Source organism: Lygodium microphyllum, chromosome 5, assembly GCF_053477565.2.
Source record: "Lygodium microphyllum isolate KBCC chromosome 5, Lygodium_microphyllum_v1.1.10, whole genome shotgun sequence".
NCBI classification, from domain to species: Eukaryota; Viridiplantae; Streptophyta; class Polypodiopsida; order Schizaeales; family Lygodiaceae; genus Lygodium; species Lygodium microphyllum.
Window position 1 is genome coordinate 18,439,537 of NC_141139.1, and position 17,921 is coordinate 18,457,457.

At 38.1% G+C, this 17,921-nt stretch overlaps 1 protein-coding gene across 1 annotated transcript in view; it reads right to left on the bottom strand.

Moving 5' to 3' along the window:
• Positions 1–7,489: 7,489 nt before the first annotated feature.
• The window catches only part of LOC148035558 (Cyclophilin-like peptidyl-prolyl cis-trans isomerase family protein), a 144,059-nt gene continuing 133,627 nt past the window's right edge, over positions 7,490–17,921 (bottom strand). The window contains exons 5-12 of the mRNA XM_087677519.1: positions 11,227–11,334; positions 11,064–11,113; positions 10,285–10,387; positions 9,222–9,275; positions 8,928–9,083; positions 8,158–8,280; positions 8,014–8,063; positions 7,490–7,931 (exon numbers count right to left, since the gene is read on the bottom strand). Of these exons, the coding sequence (XP_087533645.1) occupies positions 7,805–7,931; positions 8,014–8,063; positions 8,158–8,280; positions 8,928–9,083; positions 9,222–9,275; positions 10,285–10,387; positions 11,064–11,113; positions 11,227–11,334 (771 nt within the window). The 3' untranslated portion in view covers positions 7,490–7,804. The remainder of the gene's footprint in view (positions 7,932–8,013; positions 8,064–8,157; positions 8,281–8,927; positions 9,084–9,221; positions 9,276–10,284; positions 10,388–11,063; positions 11,114–11,226; positions 11,335–17,921) is intronic.

Genomic DNA, 17,921 nt, shown 5'->3' on the forward strand with positions numbered 1-17,921 from the left:
CACACACACACACACACACACACACACACACACACACACACACACACACACACACACACACACACACACACACACACACACACACACACACACACACACACACACACACACACACACACACACACACACACACACACACACACACACACACACACACACACACACACACACACACACACACACACACACACACACACACACACACACACACACACACACACACACACACACACACACACACACACACACACACACAAGCAAGAGAGAGGATCTTGTTCTCTCACCCTAATCCTAAAATGAGAATGTAAGGTTTCTAAAGTATATCTATTGTTTATTTTTAAGATGGAAAGGGTTTAGTATATTTTTGTTAAATATAGTGATATCTTAAGATAGAAATTTAACTTTAGTGATAGTTTAATATTCTCTTTCTCTTGCTTTTTCTTTTTCCCTAGAGCCATTTCCGTCTATCCCACATGCACAAACACACATACATATAAACAACCCCTTCAAAATCATAAATGTACTATTTTAGAGAGAGGGAGACAACCCTAGGACCTATTTAACCTCTATAGAACAAGTCTTCTCTTTTAATAATAATAGAAGTTCATTTCATTTCAGCCACTACATACGCATTTGCCCTATATTCTAATGAAACGAGGTGAAACCAATATTGCAAATGGTATATTTTGTTAGAGAGAGAGAGAGAGAGAGAGAGAGAGAGAGAGAGAGAGAGAGAGAGAGAGAGAGAGAGAGAGAGAGAGAGAGAGAGAGAGAGAGAGAGAGAGAGAGAGAGAGAGAGAGAGAGAGAGAGAGAGAGAGAGAGAGAGAGAGAGAGAGAGAGAGAGAGAGAGAGAGAGAGAGAGAGAGAGAGAGAGAGAGAGAGAGAGAGAGAGAGAGAGAGAGTGTGTGTGTGTGTGTGTGTGTGAATCATGGGCTCTACTTGCCCCCATAACCTAAATGTGAGTCCTATCTTTCTTATCCTATTTAGCCTTGACATCGTAAAATTTCTCTTTCAATGTAGAAGTTTATATTCTAATCAAGTGAGGTAAAACCAATACTCCACATGTGGAGCCTATTTTTCTTACCATATAACTTTAATCGTAGGCTCTTCCACCATGAACCCTTATAATTGTAAACCTGGGCCCTATTCCCATTACCTCTTTGAGAGGCAAAAGTAGAAGATGAGTGCATGCCAACCACATTGGTGTTTTACCCCCTTTAAGAGTTGTTTGTGTTGTTTGTATAGCCATCTAGTTACAATTTAAGAGGCTGTTAAGGAAACTATTTTCAAGTGGTTTCATGGGCCCTTCTTATTTCTCTCTTTGTCTCTCACACATTATACTTTGAGAATATGTGTATATAGGTAAGGTAGTAATACACATTGCTATGTATGTGACCACTTACTCTCATAACACACACACACACACACACACACACACAAAACACAACACAAAGAGAAAGAGAGAGGATCCCATTCTCTTCGGGTTTAGAGCCCCCTCCAAATGGGATGTTTATTCTAGAGAGGGAGAGAATCCTTGGCTCTACTTTCCTCTGTAGCTTAAATCTGGGCCCTATCTTTCTTACCCTATGATTTTAACCCTAGGCTCTTATAGCATAAGCCCCTATGATTATAGGCTCCCTTTAATCTAGATTTTAATTTAGATATACTACAATTATTGTAGCCTCCTCCTACCAACTTAAAATCAAGCGAGACAATGATGCCAACTTTTGTTTGTTGCTTGCCTAATTAATGTGAACTACATGGATGTGAAATGCAATTTTTTAATCCCTATCCATGTGAAATGCATGTTGAAGCTCAATATTTTATATGTTTTTAATGCCAATCCAAATGCATGTTTTTTATATGTGAAATGCATGTTGAAGCTCCATATTTTATATGTTTTTTTCTCCCTATCCATGTGAAATGCATGTTGAAGCTCAATATTTTATATGTTTTTTATGCCAATCCAAATGTAGGTTCCAAGAAAGTGAATGTTGAAAACATAAAAGAAGGAGCAAAGAGACACAAGAAATCTTTCATGGAAAGCGTGCACGCATTATAAATAGTGGAAGTGATGGTACAAGATATGTTGCTAAATATGATTCCTTTGGTTGTTGAAAATATGTCTTCTCTTCCAGAAGCTGGTTACCATAACATTTGACAAAGAACAAAAGCCTCTATAATGAGACATAATATGCTCATTGATATTATGTATTTTGGTCCTCGATGCTCAAAATGATCAAAGTTTAGAGAATCTAGTGATCATTGACTTGGTGCCAACATAATCAATTAGTTCTACATTCAAAAGTTTTGTTAGGTTTGGTGGATATGATTAGAGCAATGGATAACCAATTAGCTTAATTGACTGGTATCTCTAGGGGTAAAAGAGTGATTTTACCATCTTTGTTTACTGGTGGGCAAAGTCATATGTATCAATTATATCAAAATACCATGGTCATAGTGTGAAATAAGGGGAAATTAGACCTTTTTATAACAATGCCATGCAATCCCAAGTGGTTTGAGATAACTAATGAATTGTTGTCTAGAGAGAGTACTCATGATTGTCCTAATTTGATTGTGCAAGGATTCCATATAAATGGCATGTTGATAGGTTATGTTAGTGTGGTTGAGTTTCAAAAGTGAGGGTTGCCACATTCCCATACTTTGTTGATTATGGGGGCATCCTTTTAAACCCTCTAAAGTGTGTCACTATTATGAATTCGTTTGTGTTGAGATGCCTGATAACGATAGATTTTTACATTTATTTTACATAGTTCAAAAAAGCAATATTCTTCCTTGTGATACAATGAATCCCAAGAGTCCTTGCATGCATGATGATCAATATACTAAAAGATTTACTTGAAATTTCACACACATGACAACTATTGATGACAATGGCTATCCTCTTTATATGAGAGATGATCGTGACCACTAAGGTAATATTCTTGACAACCAATGGATTGTTCTTACAACCCTTATTTGACTTTTGTTTAAAATGCACATATATAGGTATTTTCAACTATGGCTGTTATTAAATATTTATATACGTATATATATAAAGGACATAATTGTGGAACCATGGAAATCTATGTTGGGTTTGGTTCAACACCTAACATTACAAGTGTCCATGAGGTGGAGGAGATCCAAAGCTCCTTAGATATAAAATATATTGTTAACTACTTCTGAAGCATGTTGGCAAATGTTTGATTTTTTGCTACATAATGAAAAGCCCAGTATATAGCACTTACAAGTGTATTTGCTGGGTGATAATTCTATGGTGTTTCAAGATACAAAGAATATATCCAATGTTATGCAAAAAATGAAAATATCCAAAAAACTACTCTTACCTAATGGTTTATATGCGAAGGAGTTCATCTAGAGGCTAGGACTATTCTTTATCAAGATTTTTCAATGTTTTGGATATGGAATGCACAATGAAAGATTTGGACCAAGAGAAAACATGGAAATACTACTGGTCAAATATACTTTGTGGCACCTACCTCTAGAGAGTGTCATTACTTTTACATATGCTTTTGACAATATTTAGAGAATGTACTTATTTTGAGGATTTGTATACATATGATATATGATTCTTTTAAGGAGGCTTGCATTGCAAAAGGAATGCTTTAAAGTGATGATGAACAAACTTTGTGCTTAGAAGAAGCTACATTTGTACAAACGGGTATTCAACTTTGAATGTTATTTGTAGCTATTCTAGTCTTTTATGAGATTGCTTGACCTCATCAACTTTGGAGAATATTTTTGGTGTTGATGATGAGAAACATTTTGTATACGTTCAAGAAGATTAGGGAAATGTATCCCATTATGCTCTACAACAAGAAATATCTAACAAGGCTTTATTAGAACTCCAAAACTTTCTACATTAACATTGTACAGTAACAAAGAACTAATATGTGTATCTAGATAGTACTAAATGATAGACAAAGAGTACCACATTGTATAGTTATCATTGCCATGGATCAAACTCTAAGGACATATTCTTTTTGTGGATGGTCTTAGAGGATCTAAAGTTCAATCTAAGAAAAGGATTGCATAGTGGCACAATATTGATATACAAAGTTTTATTAAAAAGTTGATCATTTCAAAAATAATAACAAGAATAACATATACGAAAGGGTTTTTATTATTAGAATCACAATTATTCTTAGCAATTTGCATTTCATTTACCATGAAAGGAAAACAATTTTCTATTAAGTAAGCATTTGCTATGACAATCAATAAGTCTTAAGGTAAAACTTTGTCTATTGTTGGCCTTTACTTTAAAATACCAATATTAAACTGATAACCGATTGTATGTAGCATTTTCAAGGATGAAATCATGTGGTGTAAGTCTTGCTAGAAGAGAGAGTATAGATGAAATAAACATCACTATAAACATTGAGTATAAGGATGTACGTCAAAAAGTGTAATAATGTAAAAATGCTTCTTTTGAGAGATTTTATTGGTATCCCCTGAATCAGTTACGTCAAGTATTTTATGAACATTCTTTATGATGTGTCTAAAAAGTGGTTTCTTAGTACGAGCCTCTTTTTCTTAAGTTTTTTGCTCAACCATTGTAGATATATACTCCAAGTTATGGCTATTATCTTGCTTGTGGGTATCAAAAGCATCTACAATGTGCTTTGCCAACTCTTACTTGCCATGTCGTTATAAGGACTCTAGCTAGAGTCTTTAAGCATGTGGAGTTTAATCCAAATATAGACATTATCTTTCTTCTATTTGTTGAGACCTCAACATAGATTACATTCAATGTTTTCGTGCTCACTTGGCTACCCATGACAAGAACCATAAGTATAATTGACCTCATATGAATAAGATACCCATGGGTTGGATGAAGCATAAAAGTAAGGACTCGGACTACTTCGTAAACATACATGACCACATAGCTCCTACCGAATGGTCTAAGAATATCAAGCTAAATATTTTGATTTTTTGATGACCATATAATATAATGATCTTTGTTAATTTTATACTATATTCTTTATAATCCATGGTATTTAATTTACAAGTTTTTGTTGATTACATGTACAAGGACAAAGGTTGACACATCATCCATTATGCCACTACAAGAGCATGTTGTAGCTTCACTTGCCTATGTTAGACATGGATATCAAAATGTTTTGAATCATTCAAGGGGAAAGAGAAAGCTTCACTTTGATTAGCTAAGTTATATATACTTTTGTTAAATTGGCATTGGAGATTTTCTATATCACTTGGACACATTTTGGGTGGTTTATATATTTTTAATTTCATAAAAAATTGAATATATGTTTTAATACTTTGGCTTTGCTATATTTTTATGTGTGGTGAGATATATTGTTTAATTCTCATGAAAATAATAGATGCAAAGGAAAGAGAGAGAGATTGAAAACAAAGAGTATGGGCAAAAGAGGCAACAAAAAAAGGCCAACAAATGATATAAGTGAAAGGTAGGTTTGTTCCTTTCTCAATGCCTCTTTGTGATACCTTCATGTAATAACCTACCATGAGACCTAAAGTTCCTTGCTAAGAAAACAAATAAGTAAAATACAATGTGCAGAAAAGAAGTGAGGAAAGCAAAGTTTCAAGGGCAAGGGTTAGCATCTTGGGAGAGTAGCTCAAGAAAAGTTTCAAGGGTAAGGGTTAGCATCTTGGAAAAGAAGAGGAGGAGAAGATGGATTCACAACACTACTTCACAGTAGCTTAAGCGGCCTAAGCATGCAAGGAACGCTAGTATATCTTAATATGATACCGCATTGGTTCCATAATTACTCCTAAAATGAGGAAGAGTCCTGTTTCCAAAAGCATATGAAATGAGCCAACATCAAGAATTTGCTAGTAGTAACAATACTGAAATGCACATAACCAGCCCATCATTGCAGGTATCTAATCAAACTTTTAACTTCTTACAAACTCATATACGCATGGTACAAATTGTATTGCAGGTGTTGTCAATTGTGGCTAAGCAAAAAATCAAGCAAAAACCCCGTCCTCCCCTTCAATTACAACCATCTCTGTGAACTCTAGAGGAAGTTTGCCTCCAAAATTGTACGTCATGCCTATGTATAAACATTGTGTATAAGGATGTACATCAAAAAGTGCAAAAATGTAAAAATGCTTCTTTTGAGAGAGATTTTATTTGTATCAGCTTATAATCAGTTACCTCAAGTATTTTACGAACATTCTTTATGATATGTCTAGAAAGTGGTTTCTTAGTATGAGTCTTTTTCTTAAGTTTTTACTCAACCTTTGTAGATACATACTCCAAGTTATGGCTATTATCTTGCTTGTGAGTATCAAAAGCATCTACAATGTGCTTTGCCAACTCTTACTAGCCATGTCATTATAAGGACTCTAGCTAGAGTCTTTAAGCATGTGGAGTTTAATCCAAATATAAACATTATCTTTCTCCTATTTGTTGAGATCTCAACATAGATTACATTCAATGTTTTCATGCTCACTTGGATACCCATGACAAGAACCACAAGTATAAATGACCTCATACGAATAAGATACCCATGGGATGGATGAAGTATAAAAGTAAGAACTTGGGCTACTTTGTAAACATACATGACGACCACATAGCTCCTATCGAATGGTCTAAGAATATCAAGCTAAATATTTTTATTTTTTGATGACCATATAATATAATGATCTTTGTTAATTTTATACTATATTCTTTATAATCCATGGTATTTAATTTACAAGTTTTTGTTGTTTACATGTACAAGGAGGACAAAGGTTGACACATCATCCATTATGCCACTACAAGAGCATGTTGTAGCTTCACTTGCCTATGTTAGACATGGATATCAAAATGTTTTGAATCATTCAAGGGGAAAGAGAAAGCTTCACTTTGATTAGCTAAGTTATAGATACTTTTGTTAAATTGGCATTGGAGAATTTCTATATCACTAGGGACACATTTTGGTATACATATTTTTAATTTCATAAAAAATAGAACATATGTTTTAATACTTTGGCTTTGCTATATTTTTATATGTGGTGAAATATACTGTTTAATTCTCATGAAAAATAATATTCTAGCTTTGCTATATTTTTATATGTGGAGATATATTGTTTAATTCTCATGAAAATAATAGATGCAAAGGAAAGAGAGAGAGATTGAAAACAAAGAGTCTGGGCAAAAGAGGCAACAAAAAAAGGCCAACAAATGATATAAGCGAATGGTAGTTTTGTTCTTTTCTCAATGCCTCTTTGTGATACCTTCATGTAATAACCTGCCATGAGACCTAAAGTTCCTTGCTAAGAAAACAGAGAAGTAAAATACAATGTGCAGAAAAGAAGGGAGGAGAGCAAAGTTTCAAGGGGAAGGGTTAGCATCTTGGGAGAGTAGCTCAAGGAAAGTTTCAAGGGTAAGGGTTAGCATATTGGAAAAGTTTCCAAAAGCATATGAAATGAGCCAACATCAAGATTTTGCTAGTAGTAACAATACTGAAATGCACATAATCAGCCCATCATTGCAGGTATCTAATCAAACTTTTAACTTCCTACAAACTCATATACGCATGGTACAAATTGCATTGCAGGTGTTGTCAATTTTGGCTAAGCAAAAAATCAGGCAGCAACCACGTCCTCCCCTTCAAGTACAGCCATCTCTGTTAACTCTGGAGGAAGTTTGCCTCCAAATTTGTACGTTATGCCTATGCCGCCTACAAAAATCCAGCATCACTTGTCGGGCAAACAGTCGATGATCAAGCAGTGGGAAGACTAGCACATCAAGCTCCGGCTGTGGAATTCTTGAGCCTGCAAGGACTATAATTTGACAGCGTTTGTGCTGCATCAAACATTTGCCCCATTAGATGCTGGTGGTAAGAGGAGACGATCTGCACCAAACGTTAATCTTGCTGACTCTATTATGTCGCCAGTCCTCAGTTGTGAAAGAAGCTCCTTTCCGTTGGTGACATATCTATGGCCGTAATAACAAAAGTTAGTGCAGACAGATCTATGGCAGTGCAGACAGATTATTCTGTTTAAACCTAGCAGCTCACCCGAACACTGAAAACTGACCCTCGTCAAATGATAAGCCGCCAAGTCCAGCCTGTAACATAAGCGCAATGCATCAGCCACTTCCAATTGGAAGCAAAATAAACATATTCGGCGGCATTGTAATCGATTTGAGGTTTGAAGCTTACACTGCGCCGGTCGTACAGATAAAAAAAGAATTGAGATGGGGCTGAGTAATCCTCAGAGGTTGGACTGTGTGCCATGGCTACAGCCCCATACACAGACAGCGGAAGAACTGGAAGCTCTCCATCCTTTCGAATAAGGTTTACAGCAGAAACAAACCGTATTCTTTGTTATTAGAAATAGTAGTGCACACAAATTCTGCAGTCATAGCTTCTGAGGATTGAAATGTATGCAGATCTTGTTGGTTTACTATTGCAACGTGACATCATTTTGTCTTGCCGTAATAAAAATAAGTATCATTCCGAAAGAAAAGAGCATTACAATCCAAAGACCCAGTATCAGACTATCTTATTTCTTGGTAATGAATTCATGTTATTCTTCACTCGTACTTCACATCCTCATTCGATACCTAGAGTGAACACGGTACACATGCATTTCTGAACAACCTACACTCACATCTGCACCTAAAATATGTCACAACTGGAGACTATTTGCTGCACCAGTTTGCTGTCATCTAAATGTTATATGGCTAAAGCCTAAGTGATGTGCACTTCAATTTTCATATTACCTACACAAACTGCACAATTGAATTTCGCTTTGTAACTCTCGATACATTTAAATGTAAAGACATGATTAAGTTGAAAGTAGAGGTGCCATGTGCCACAAAACACGAGAAAAGCCTTCTGTTATGATAGTCACAACATAGTCCTGCCTTAAGTTCAAAACATAACATTGAGAGTAACACAAGCATGCACACTTACAAACATAAGCATACCTGTACATTAAGTGTCGTGCGATAGAGTGGCTGAAATTCACCAGCTGGCATGATTTCAATGGGTAGACTTGCCCCTGCTTCACTGCGCTCATTGTCTGATAGAACAGCTTGCTCAGTTGCTCTTAATGTGATGCCATTGTAATTGCCTTTCATGACCTAAGAATGCATAACAGAGATGATTCTACTAAGACCCGAAATGTGCTGGTGCTTTTTGCTCAACAAAAACAAGATACAGTCTCTCACATTTCAAGTGAAAGCTCAACCTATACATATAAAGCTTCGACAAGCATATACCAGATTAGCAAAATTTCCAGCTGTCAAGGGAGCTGAGTAACCATCCAACACTACCTGGAGATCCACAATTAGACAGAAGTCAAAAATTTGAAGTAGGGAAACTATGTCAGTCTGTAGAAACTCTAACTTCTCCCTGTTTGAGGCATGACAACTTTGCGATCACTCATCAGCAATCATTTTCCAATATGAAACCAGCAATAATCTACTCTTCTGTTGAACTTACTTTATGAGAAGTTCTCAGGCCTCAAAGCCGGTATCCCAAAAGTAAGCCTAGCACTTAGCACTTACTGAATATCCATAATGTTGTGGGTTCACATGGTCAAGGACACCCAAGTTTCTTGCAATGCTGTGGTGGCAGGCATTGCCATTGTTATCTTCTCCAAAAGCATCAGCTTATTAGGGCCTATCCAAACTGTGGTAAGAGCTTACAGACAGTGCTGACCCCCTTAATTTCATTTTAAAGCAAGGCTGTTGTGAAACATTTCAGGGATGAAACATCATCTTCCTTTTCAGGGCCAAATGTTTCAAAGGTAAGTGAGAACCCAGAGAAATGGTGGCCTGACTATTGGCACATTATTTGCTTGGATATTGCACATGCATATGATCATGTCATTGTATCACTTGAATGAGCTCTTCTATGCATAGCCATGTTGTCATTTGAGGTTCCCGTGGCTCTTTGCTCAGCATTAAAGACACACACATCATCTGATATATTCAATGTTTCGGTAAGCCACAGTGGTAGCTATTAGCATGTTATCCAGTTAAATTTTGCACATGCATATGATCATCTCATCGGATCACTTGCTGGGCTCGTATGCACACAGGCATGTTGTCATTTGAGGTCCCCATGGCTCTTCACTTGACATTACAAGATCACAATGCCAAGGCTTCCAAGTAACTTCTTATGTAGTCTCCCATCATTGCCAACATATATCCATGCATCATAACATTGAAAACCATGGCGAACCATGAAATTAAGTCAACAAATCATTATCACAGCACAAGGAATTTGCTGGACATAAACATGCGCATATGGTTCATTGAAAGATAGGAAGAAGATTACCTCAATTGTTCCCAGTTTCTTGGGCCCACCACCTGCAGCAACTGTGAAAGTTGATTCATCTCCTCGTTTCAATGTAAACTCAACTGTTGCCCGCCCTGTCAACCTGAAATTTCAGAACGTTATAGTACAGATAATTTTTGACTGACAGCACTTATTAAATCTAGCCCTCGGACTTGTCATAATAAAACATCTCAAGACAACTCTCTGGGATTGCTTATTGGATTTCTTATTAACAAAAATTATTAAATCATCAGCATTCGACCATACAGGAATTCTAAACATAAAAGCCAGGAGTTTTGCACATGCTGGATATGAAACAAGTTTCCTACGGTATTAATGCCATATTACTTTACAAATGCATACGTTACAATTACCCTTTCAAAAATATCATTGGTTAGGACATCAAGACATGATATTCAAAAGACAACTTCGACAGATAATATTAATGAGCATGAGATGAGCACGGTATCTCAAAGATTAAAAATACTAATGAAAGTGTTAACAAGTGACTTGAGTGAAAGTTCAACATCTAACACATAAGCAGTGAGTACTAGAGTCTTGGTAGCAAATACTACCCTCTTAACTTCAAGCCCTATCTTCAGAGTTGCTTTCTTCCTAGGTAGTTACCTACTCATATCCTTGGATTTCTTTGGTTCTAATATTATTAGATTCCAGAGGCAGTCTTTGTTAAAAGTTTCTGATATTGAAATTACTGTAGCTAAAACATTAAAACCACAACAAATAAATACATAATTAGACAAAATGTCAGTATCCTTTACCTTGGATATCCTTGGTAATCATTTGGCACAAGATATGGCAAGCCAGGAGCCTGTTCAAAAGGAAACCTTGTCACATATAAAACAACATATCACTATAAGTACTCCAAAACATGACAAATCTTCACACGACTGACAGCAATTGAACCCTATGCAAAGCATTCACCTGCAGAAGCTCCAACTGAGCTATTGTTTCTAGAGAGGATGCCAGCCGTAAAGATACTTTATCTGGATCTTTATCAGCAATAGCATCAAGAAGTGCCTGCAGTCCTCCCTGCGTAATGATCATGTCCAAAAACAAGTTATTTTTCTGAAAGGAAGATCACTTACTCTATTTCGAAACAAATCCTGCTTCAATAAGCTCCTATAAAAATCGTATTGGTGCTTTAGAAACTTGAAGAAAACAACAAAAGGTCACCTCAAAAAATATAAGAGCCATCCATCTAGACAGCAACAAGAGTTCACTGCACTTTTCTACCATCAAAGCATGCTTCAATGCAAGACAATACATTTTATGGACAGCAGTGTTTTTCTAACTCCAAAGAATTTCCACAGGTTTCATGGGATAATGCAAGCCTATGCTGTAAGACTGCTCACAATCACAACTTAGTGACTACAAAATTGTTACTATTTCACATGAAAGATAACATATTTTCTTGCTTACAACAATTTCCTAGTTCAATACTTCAGAGAACTTGAAGAAACAATAAGGATGACACAGCATCATGTTTGGTACTCATAGTAGATTTCCATGTATCCTCCCAGAACTTTGTTAAAGGTCATAAGTGTTAAATCTTTAATCGTAGTTCACAAGGAAGACAACAAAAAACACGCACAAAATCTCGATAGATTACATCATAAGTTTCTAGATTATGCAGAGCATTAAGTACTTTGGTTCAATCTTTGAAATATGCAGATGACAATAGCAAGTTGGATTGATCCAAAAACTGGTATTAAGGGGAGAGAGGGAGAGAGAGAGAGAGAGAGAGAGAGAGAGAGAGAGAGAGAATGGTATATTAACATCGATGTTTGGAGCTCTAGCATTGGTCATGTCTATGAAGTGTTCATTCCCAACATTTGAGATTTGAGATGGAGGCACATGGGTGTTGACCCAAAAATTTGCATTATATGCTGATTAGCCTCTTAAACAGCCCCAAAACATGCTTAATTAATGAAAAACCCTAAAATGGGACCCCCCCAAATCTATGTAAACCATGATTTGGGGGGGTCCATCCACATCTATAAATAAACAAGCTGCCCACCATTCAGCCCATCCTTTTTTGAGGTTTTCTCACTCTACTGAGCAGATTTCAACCATCAACCACAGTGCACCTACCATCTCCTGTCCAGCCATCACCAATTGCCACCCATCACCATCAAGCCCTAGGTGGCTTGTTTCCTCCAACCATCGCCCTACTGTTTGGACTTCGGAGGTCTACATCTGCTGCCTCATCATAGCACCGCACAACCTGCAATTTTAGCATCTGGTGCTAGGCAACACACTACTGCCATCTCTCCCACTAGGCGACTGCTACAATCCTGTGTTTTTGTTGTCCAGCAGACCACCTACATCAGCAAACACTTCTTCTATTGTCCAATGTTGCGTGATAGTTCTCTACCTTGGGTGATTATTTTTCAGCCTTTTCTGGTGGTATGCTATTGCATTTACAAGATTTTAGCCTCTAACTATTGTGCCTTGGTGACCAACCTGCTGCCCTTCATTATTCATCACTCTTTCATCTCTGACTAGTGGTTATAGAACTTGGGGTCCGTCTCCAGTGGACGTTACTCTTCGACACTCACCATTGTGCACTCGAGCATTTTGTACAATCTTACATTCATTTACTGCATTGATTCATTCCAGGGTTGCATTCCATATGCACACGGAACGTTTCATGTGGTACCGTACCGTACGGACATTCTATACGGTAACGTGCAATGTTCCATGTGTTCCAACTGGCGCTGACCAGATAAGACCATTGCAGACTGCACACGATTTTCGTTTTTCTCGCCCTTGCACTCATGAACGTTGGGCCTTGGTTGATGGGCATTATGTACCTTTTGAAGGTTATTCTCCTCTAGGCTCTTTCTAGCTTCTCTCCTCTCCTCTCCCTCACCTCAACCCACTATAAAGGGAAGCGCCCCCTTCTTACCTCTTCATCCAAAATTCAACCGCCTCCTTCAATCTTCCCCTCTTGGGCTCAAGCTTGAAGAACCTCCAATACCTTCTCTTCCTCTCAAGTCTTCTCCCCTCTACTATCCCTTTCCCTCACCTTCTCTTCCTCTCCTCTCCCTATTCCTTTCCCTCACCTTCTCTCCCTCTCCTATCCCTATCCCTCTTCCTCTTGCTCTCCCTTTCCCTCGCCTCCTCTCTCTCCTCTATCTCTTGCCCTCTCCCTCCCTCTCTCTTCATTCCATTCACCTCCCTCTTCCTCTCCCTATCCCTATCCACAATGCCGAAGCTCATGAAACTTTTGGTCTCTGCACCACAAATCTTGTGAACACCTCCAACAATGCAAATTGCTATCGTTGGACTTGCAAGTTTTGTGGAAAGACAATGGCTAGTAGTGTGACGAGACTCATCATCCACTTGACAAGTGGGTTGTCAATGCAACCCATGTCCTTCCATCCCTCAATCCATAGTGGATGAGATCATGAAGAAGTACTCTCCCCTCTCCCGTCAAAGTGGCCATGTGTCATTGAGCATGGCAAAAGCTCAAGAGGAGGTGGTTCCCTCCGACATGGAACTGGATGCTTCCGAAACGTCTTCTCCTACACCTACTCCTACACATTCTCCTAGCCCATGCGCCTCAACAACCTCAGGCTCCACCACCACCATTGGAAGCAAAAGGCCGTGTAGACAAGCTTTACTACAAGAAGCTACAAGTGGTGTTTCCAATCCTTTGTCCTTTCTCAAAGAGAGGAAAAGGAATGCGGAGATAGAGATTGCGTGCACTATTATTGAGTGCAATCTCCCACTCCACTTGGTTCGAGTGGATAGATAGAAGAGAATGGTCAAAGCCATTGCCTCAATTGGTCCATGCGAGAGGTGGTATGGTGTTAGCTACAATGACATGTGGACCGAGAAGCTTCATAAGGAGAGAGAGAGAGAGAGAGAGAGAGATCAATAAATCTCTTGAGCGTGTGCAGGCAGAATGGGCAAACTATCGTTGCGCCATACTTTCCGATGGATGGAGCAAATAGAAGAAACAAGGCACCATCATCCTTGCTTTTTCACCTCTTTGCACATTCTTCTTATGGGCCGTGGATGTAGGGCAAAGAGAACGAAGAACTATGTGCGCATTCATATACTCATATATTCACCGAGCTATCATTGAGGGAATCTTTTTTTGGTTTATGATTCAATGATTTGTTACTCGTATTATGTTTCAATATTCATAAATCATGATTCATATTTCATTAAACATTTTATCTCTTCAATATTCATAAATCTCTCTCTTCATTCTACCTTTTCACTCTCCATCATGTTTCATAAATCTCTATCTCCATGATCCATGATTCCATCATAACTCAAACCTATCCCCTCTTTCACTTCTGCCATGAAGGTTGATGTGACCAACATGGTACAAGTGGTCACCAACAATGCTTCCAATTATCGAAGAATGGGCTGCTTCCTTGAAGCGGAGGTCCCCTCCATTGTATGGACCCCATGTGCCACCCATTGCATTGATCTCCTCATGGAAGACATAGGGTCATTGGAATGGGTGAGGACGCTTGTTTCATAGTAGATTTCATCATCGAGAAGGTAAAGGTATTGGCTATCTACCGAACGTACAATGATATAGAGTTAAAGAAGCCATCCAAGACCTATTTTGCCACCGTGTGGTTGCTTTTAGAGCGACTATACGATGTGGAAAACAAAATTCAGCAAGCCATGGTATCGGAGGAGTTCAAGTCATGGCAACAGGAAGATCCACTATCAAGCATGGAGGAGGGAAAATCCATTCAAAGTCTTTGCTTCAAAGAGGAATTTTGGAATGATGTACAAGCACAAGTCATTGCTATTACTCCCTTATATAGGGTTCTATGCATGACTGATATGGAGGGTGCCATCTTGGAGCTTCTCGTGCACTTCATGAGGAAGACCATTGAAGAGATCAAGGCATGTAAAGCACTAGATGTGGAGGACCCAAGGTAACTACACTTGTTTTTGCATAAGTTAATTAAGTTTAAAGTAAAGAGTTTCAATTTTCAAATTCGAATGACTAAATTAAATGTTTTTTTTTAAATGTAGTGTTGACATATTCGATGCCATGCCAAGGTGTGATGACATCCTTTACTTAGTGGAAAAAATATGGAAGTGGATGAGAAGACCCGGCTGCCCTCTTACATCCTACTTTATAAATCTCCACTCCTTTTCATGGATCAAGAGTTGGCAGCCAATGGAGATACCTACCTCCCGAAGGCATTGGATGAAGACCAGCACGCAACATTCTTACAAGAAATCATCAATTATAGTGACCAAAGAGGAACCGTTTTTGCCAGCACTCTATGTTGGAAGAGGGTCTCTTTGGTCAAGCCTCTTTTTTGGTGGGAATCTTTTGGATATCAAGTACCCACTATCCAAAAGCTTGCCCTTAGAGTGCTTGCACAGGAAAATTGTAAGTACCCACTTGTAAGTTGACACCTGAAGCTGAATTGTTGTGTGATCATTGAATTTGAATTTTTTGTCTAATGTAGGATGGTGTGTGTAAGAGAAACTGGTCAACATATTCTCTCATTCACACCAAGATCGAAACAAGCTGAGCACATGATAGTTACAACAACTAATTTATTGTCGCTCTAACTTGCATATGCTTTGAACTATGTATGAGATGCCCATGGCTAGACAAGTAAGTTAGAAGTAACAAGTTGTATTCCACTTATTACATATTCTAAATAATGAGTTAGATTCTAAATATGCAAATTATCATTTTATTTTAATTAGGTGAATGTTGATGAGTTAAGTGGGGCTACCTTGAAGAGTGTCAATAAGGAGCGAAATGAGGAGAATGAGGCCATTTTCATAAATCTCTACATGGAGTTGGAGGAGATCAACCGTCTAGTTTCACGCACGCGTAGGGGCCATCGAGTTGTTGCTCAAGTTGCAAGTACTAGGACCAGCCCTACACCAACCATCACAACCTATGTTAGGCATGTAGTTCCTATAGAGGATGCTCCAATTAGGAAGCCTAGCTATGATGATGATAGAATGTTGTATGTATTGGTGACTTTGGTGAGCCATCTGAGATCTCTACCTTCCGATGTATCTGAGAGCCTAATGATGAGAAGTCCTCATGAGTCTAGACATTTTGTACTTAGTCCATTTGTCATTATATATTTTGAGTCTTTTCATGAGCATTTGTGATTGATGTATCTTTTTGGACCACTCATTACATGACTCTAGTTTCAACTCTTTAGATCTATATGGTATTGCAATTGTTTTCTATACTCTAGTCTCTAATTCATAAAACTTTGTGATCATTTATCTATCTTTAAGTTGCACATTTTATATGTATTTTTATATATACATATATATAATTTTACGTGTATTTTTTAATGAACGTACAAAAAACGTATTTTGTTTTTGAAGTTTTTGTATACGTTCTGTACCGCACTAGTTCACGTAGGAATCGTATCATACTAAACATACAAAACCACCCTAAGTCATTCACTTCAGAATTATCCTTCTCTCTCTATATGTGTTTGTGTTTTTGTGTTTTGAGTTCTAAGTTTGGAGTTTTGCGTCCACGGTTTGAGTTTTGCACGTCACTACCTCTATCTTTGTGTTTTTGTTGTGGTTGTAGACTTTGTATTTGCTCAGTGCAAACCCTAGCAATCTCTACACATGGTATCAAATCTGATACTCTTGTAAAGAGTATCTTGCAGATATTATGGAGGGTTGGTTTTATGCAAGGCACATGAACGACTTGTAACCGAAAAACAATGCCTTAGATACCTTCTTCTCGGGACCCCAAGATGTCTTATAAGGCTTCTCCATCATTGGATGGCCCTGAGCAAACATCATGGACTTAGTGGAGGAAGATGACACTCCACCTTTACATTCGCCTTCTTTGTTTTCTCCTATTCTAGATTTCAATCTCACGACAGAGGAGTTTGAAGAGTACTTGCACATTACATAAAGTCTCAAGCTTACATCCCTTCTATCACCTTCGCTACACCATCCAAACCAATTGGGGAGGCTAGCCACCTCTCCGATCATGGAGGACATACGACATTTGGCATGACTGGTGACCCATCTTCTTCATCCCCATCGCGCCGATGTCAAATTCATACAACCCCTTATAGTTGTATGAATCAAAACCCTCTTATATTTCTCCTTTTCATACGCAAAATCGAGAATATTTTCTATATGTGAACTTCAATAGAGGGGACTCTCGAAGCAAACATCCTTCATAATGTATATCTACATCTTCTATTTCATTTGAGCATGTAAGCCACTCTTCTCAAATCGCTCCCACCCCACCCTTTTCTAATCCACACCTCAATTTTCTCTCTTCATTCCAAAACCTCGGATTACACTCCATTTCAAATCCAGCACACTAGGAGTTGGATCCTCCATCTCCGCTCCTAGTACTTTCTCTTTCTCCATACCATCTTCTACCTACCATTACTTCACTTCCCCTTTGCATCCCAATACATCGTTAGGGAAAATGCCACCCTTTAACATTGGGCCTTTCACATGTTGAGAAACCACTCCTTCAGTTTCCACACTTCGGTTAGGGTTTCGCACTGACAGTCCCAAAAAGGGTTGGCGTCCTCATTCTAGTCATTTTCGTCAGTGGGCACCCCTCGGTGGTGCACCATCCTAGATAACTGAGGCCTATAAATAGGCCATCA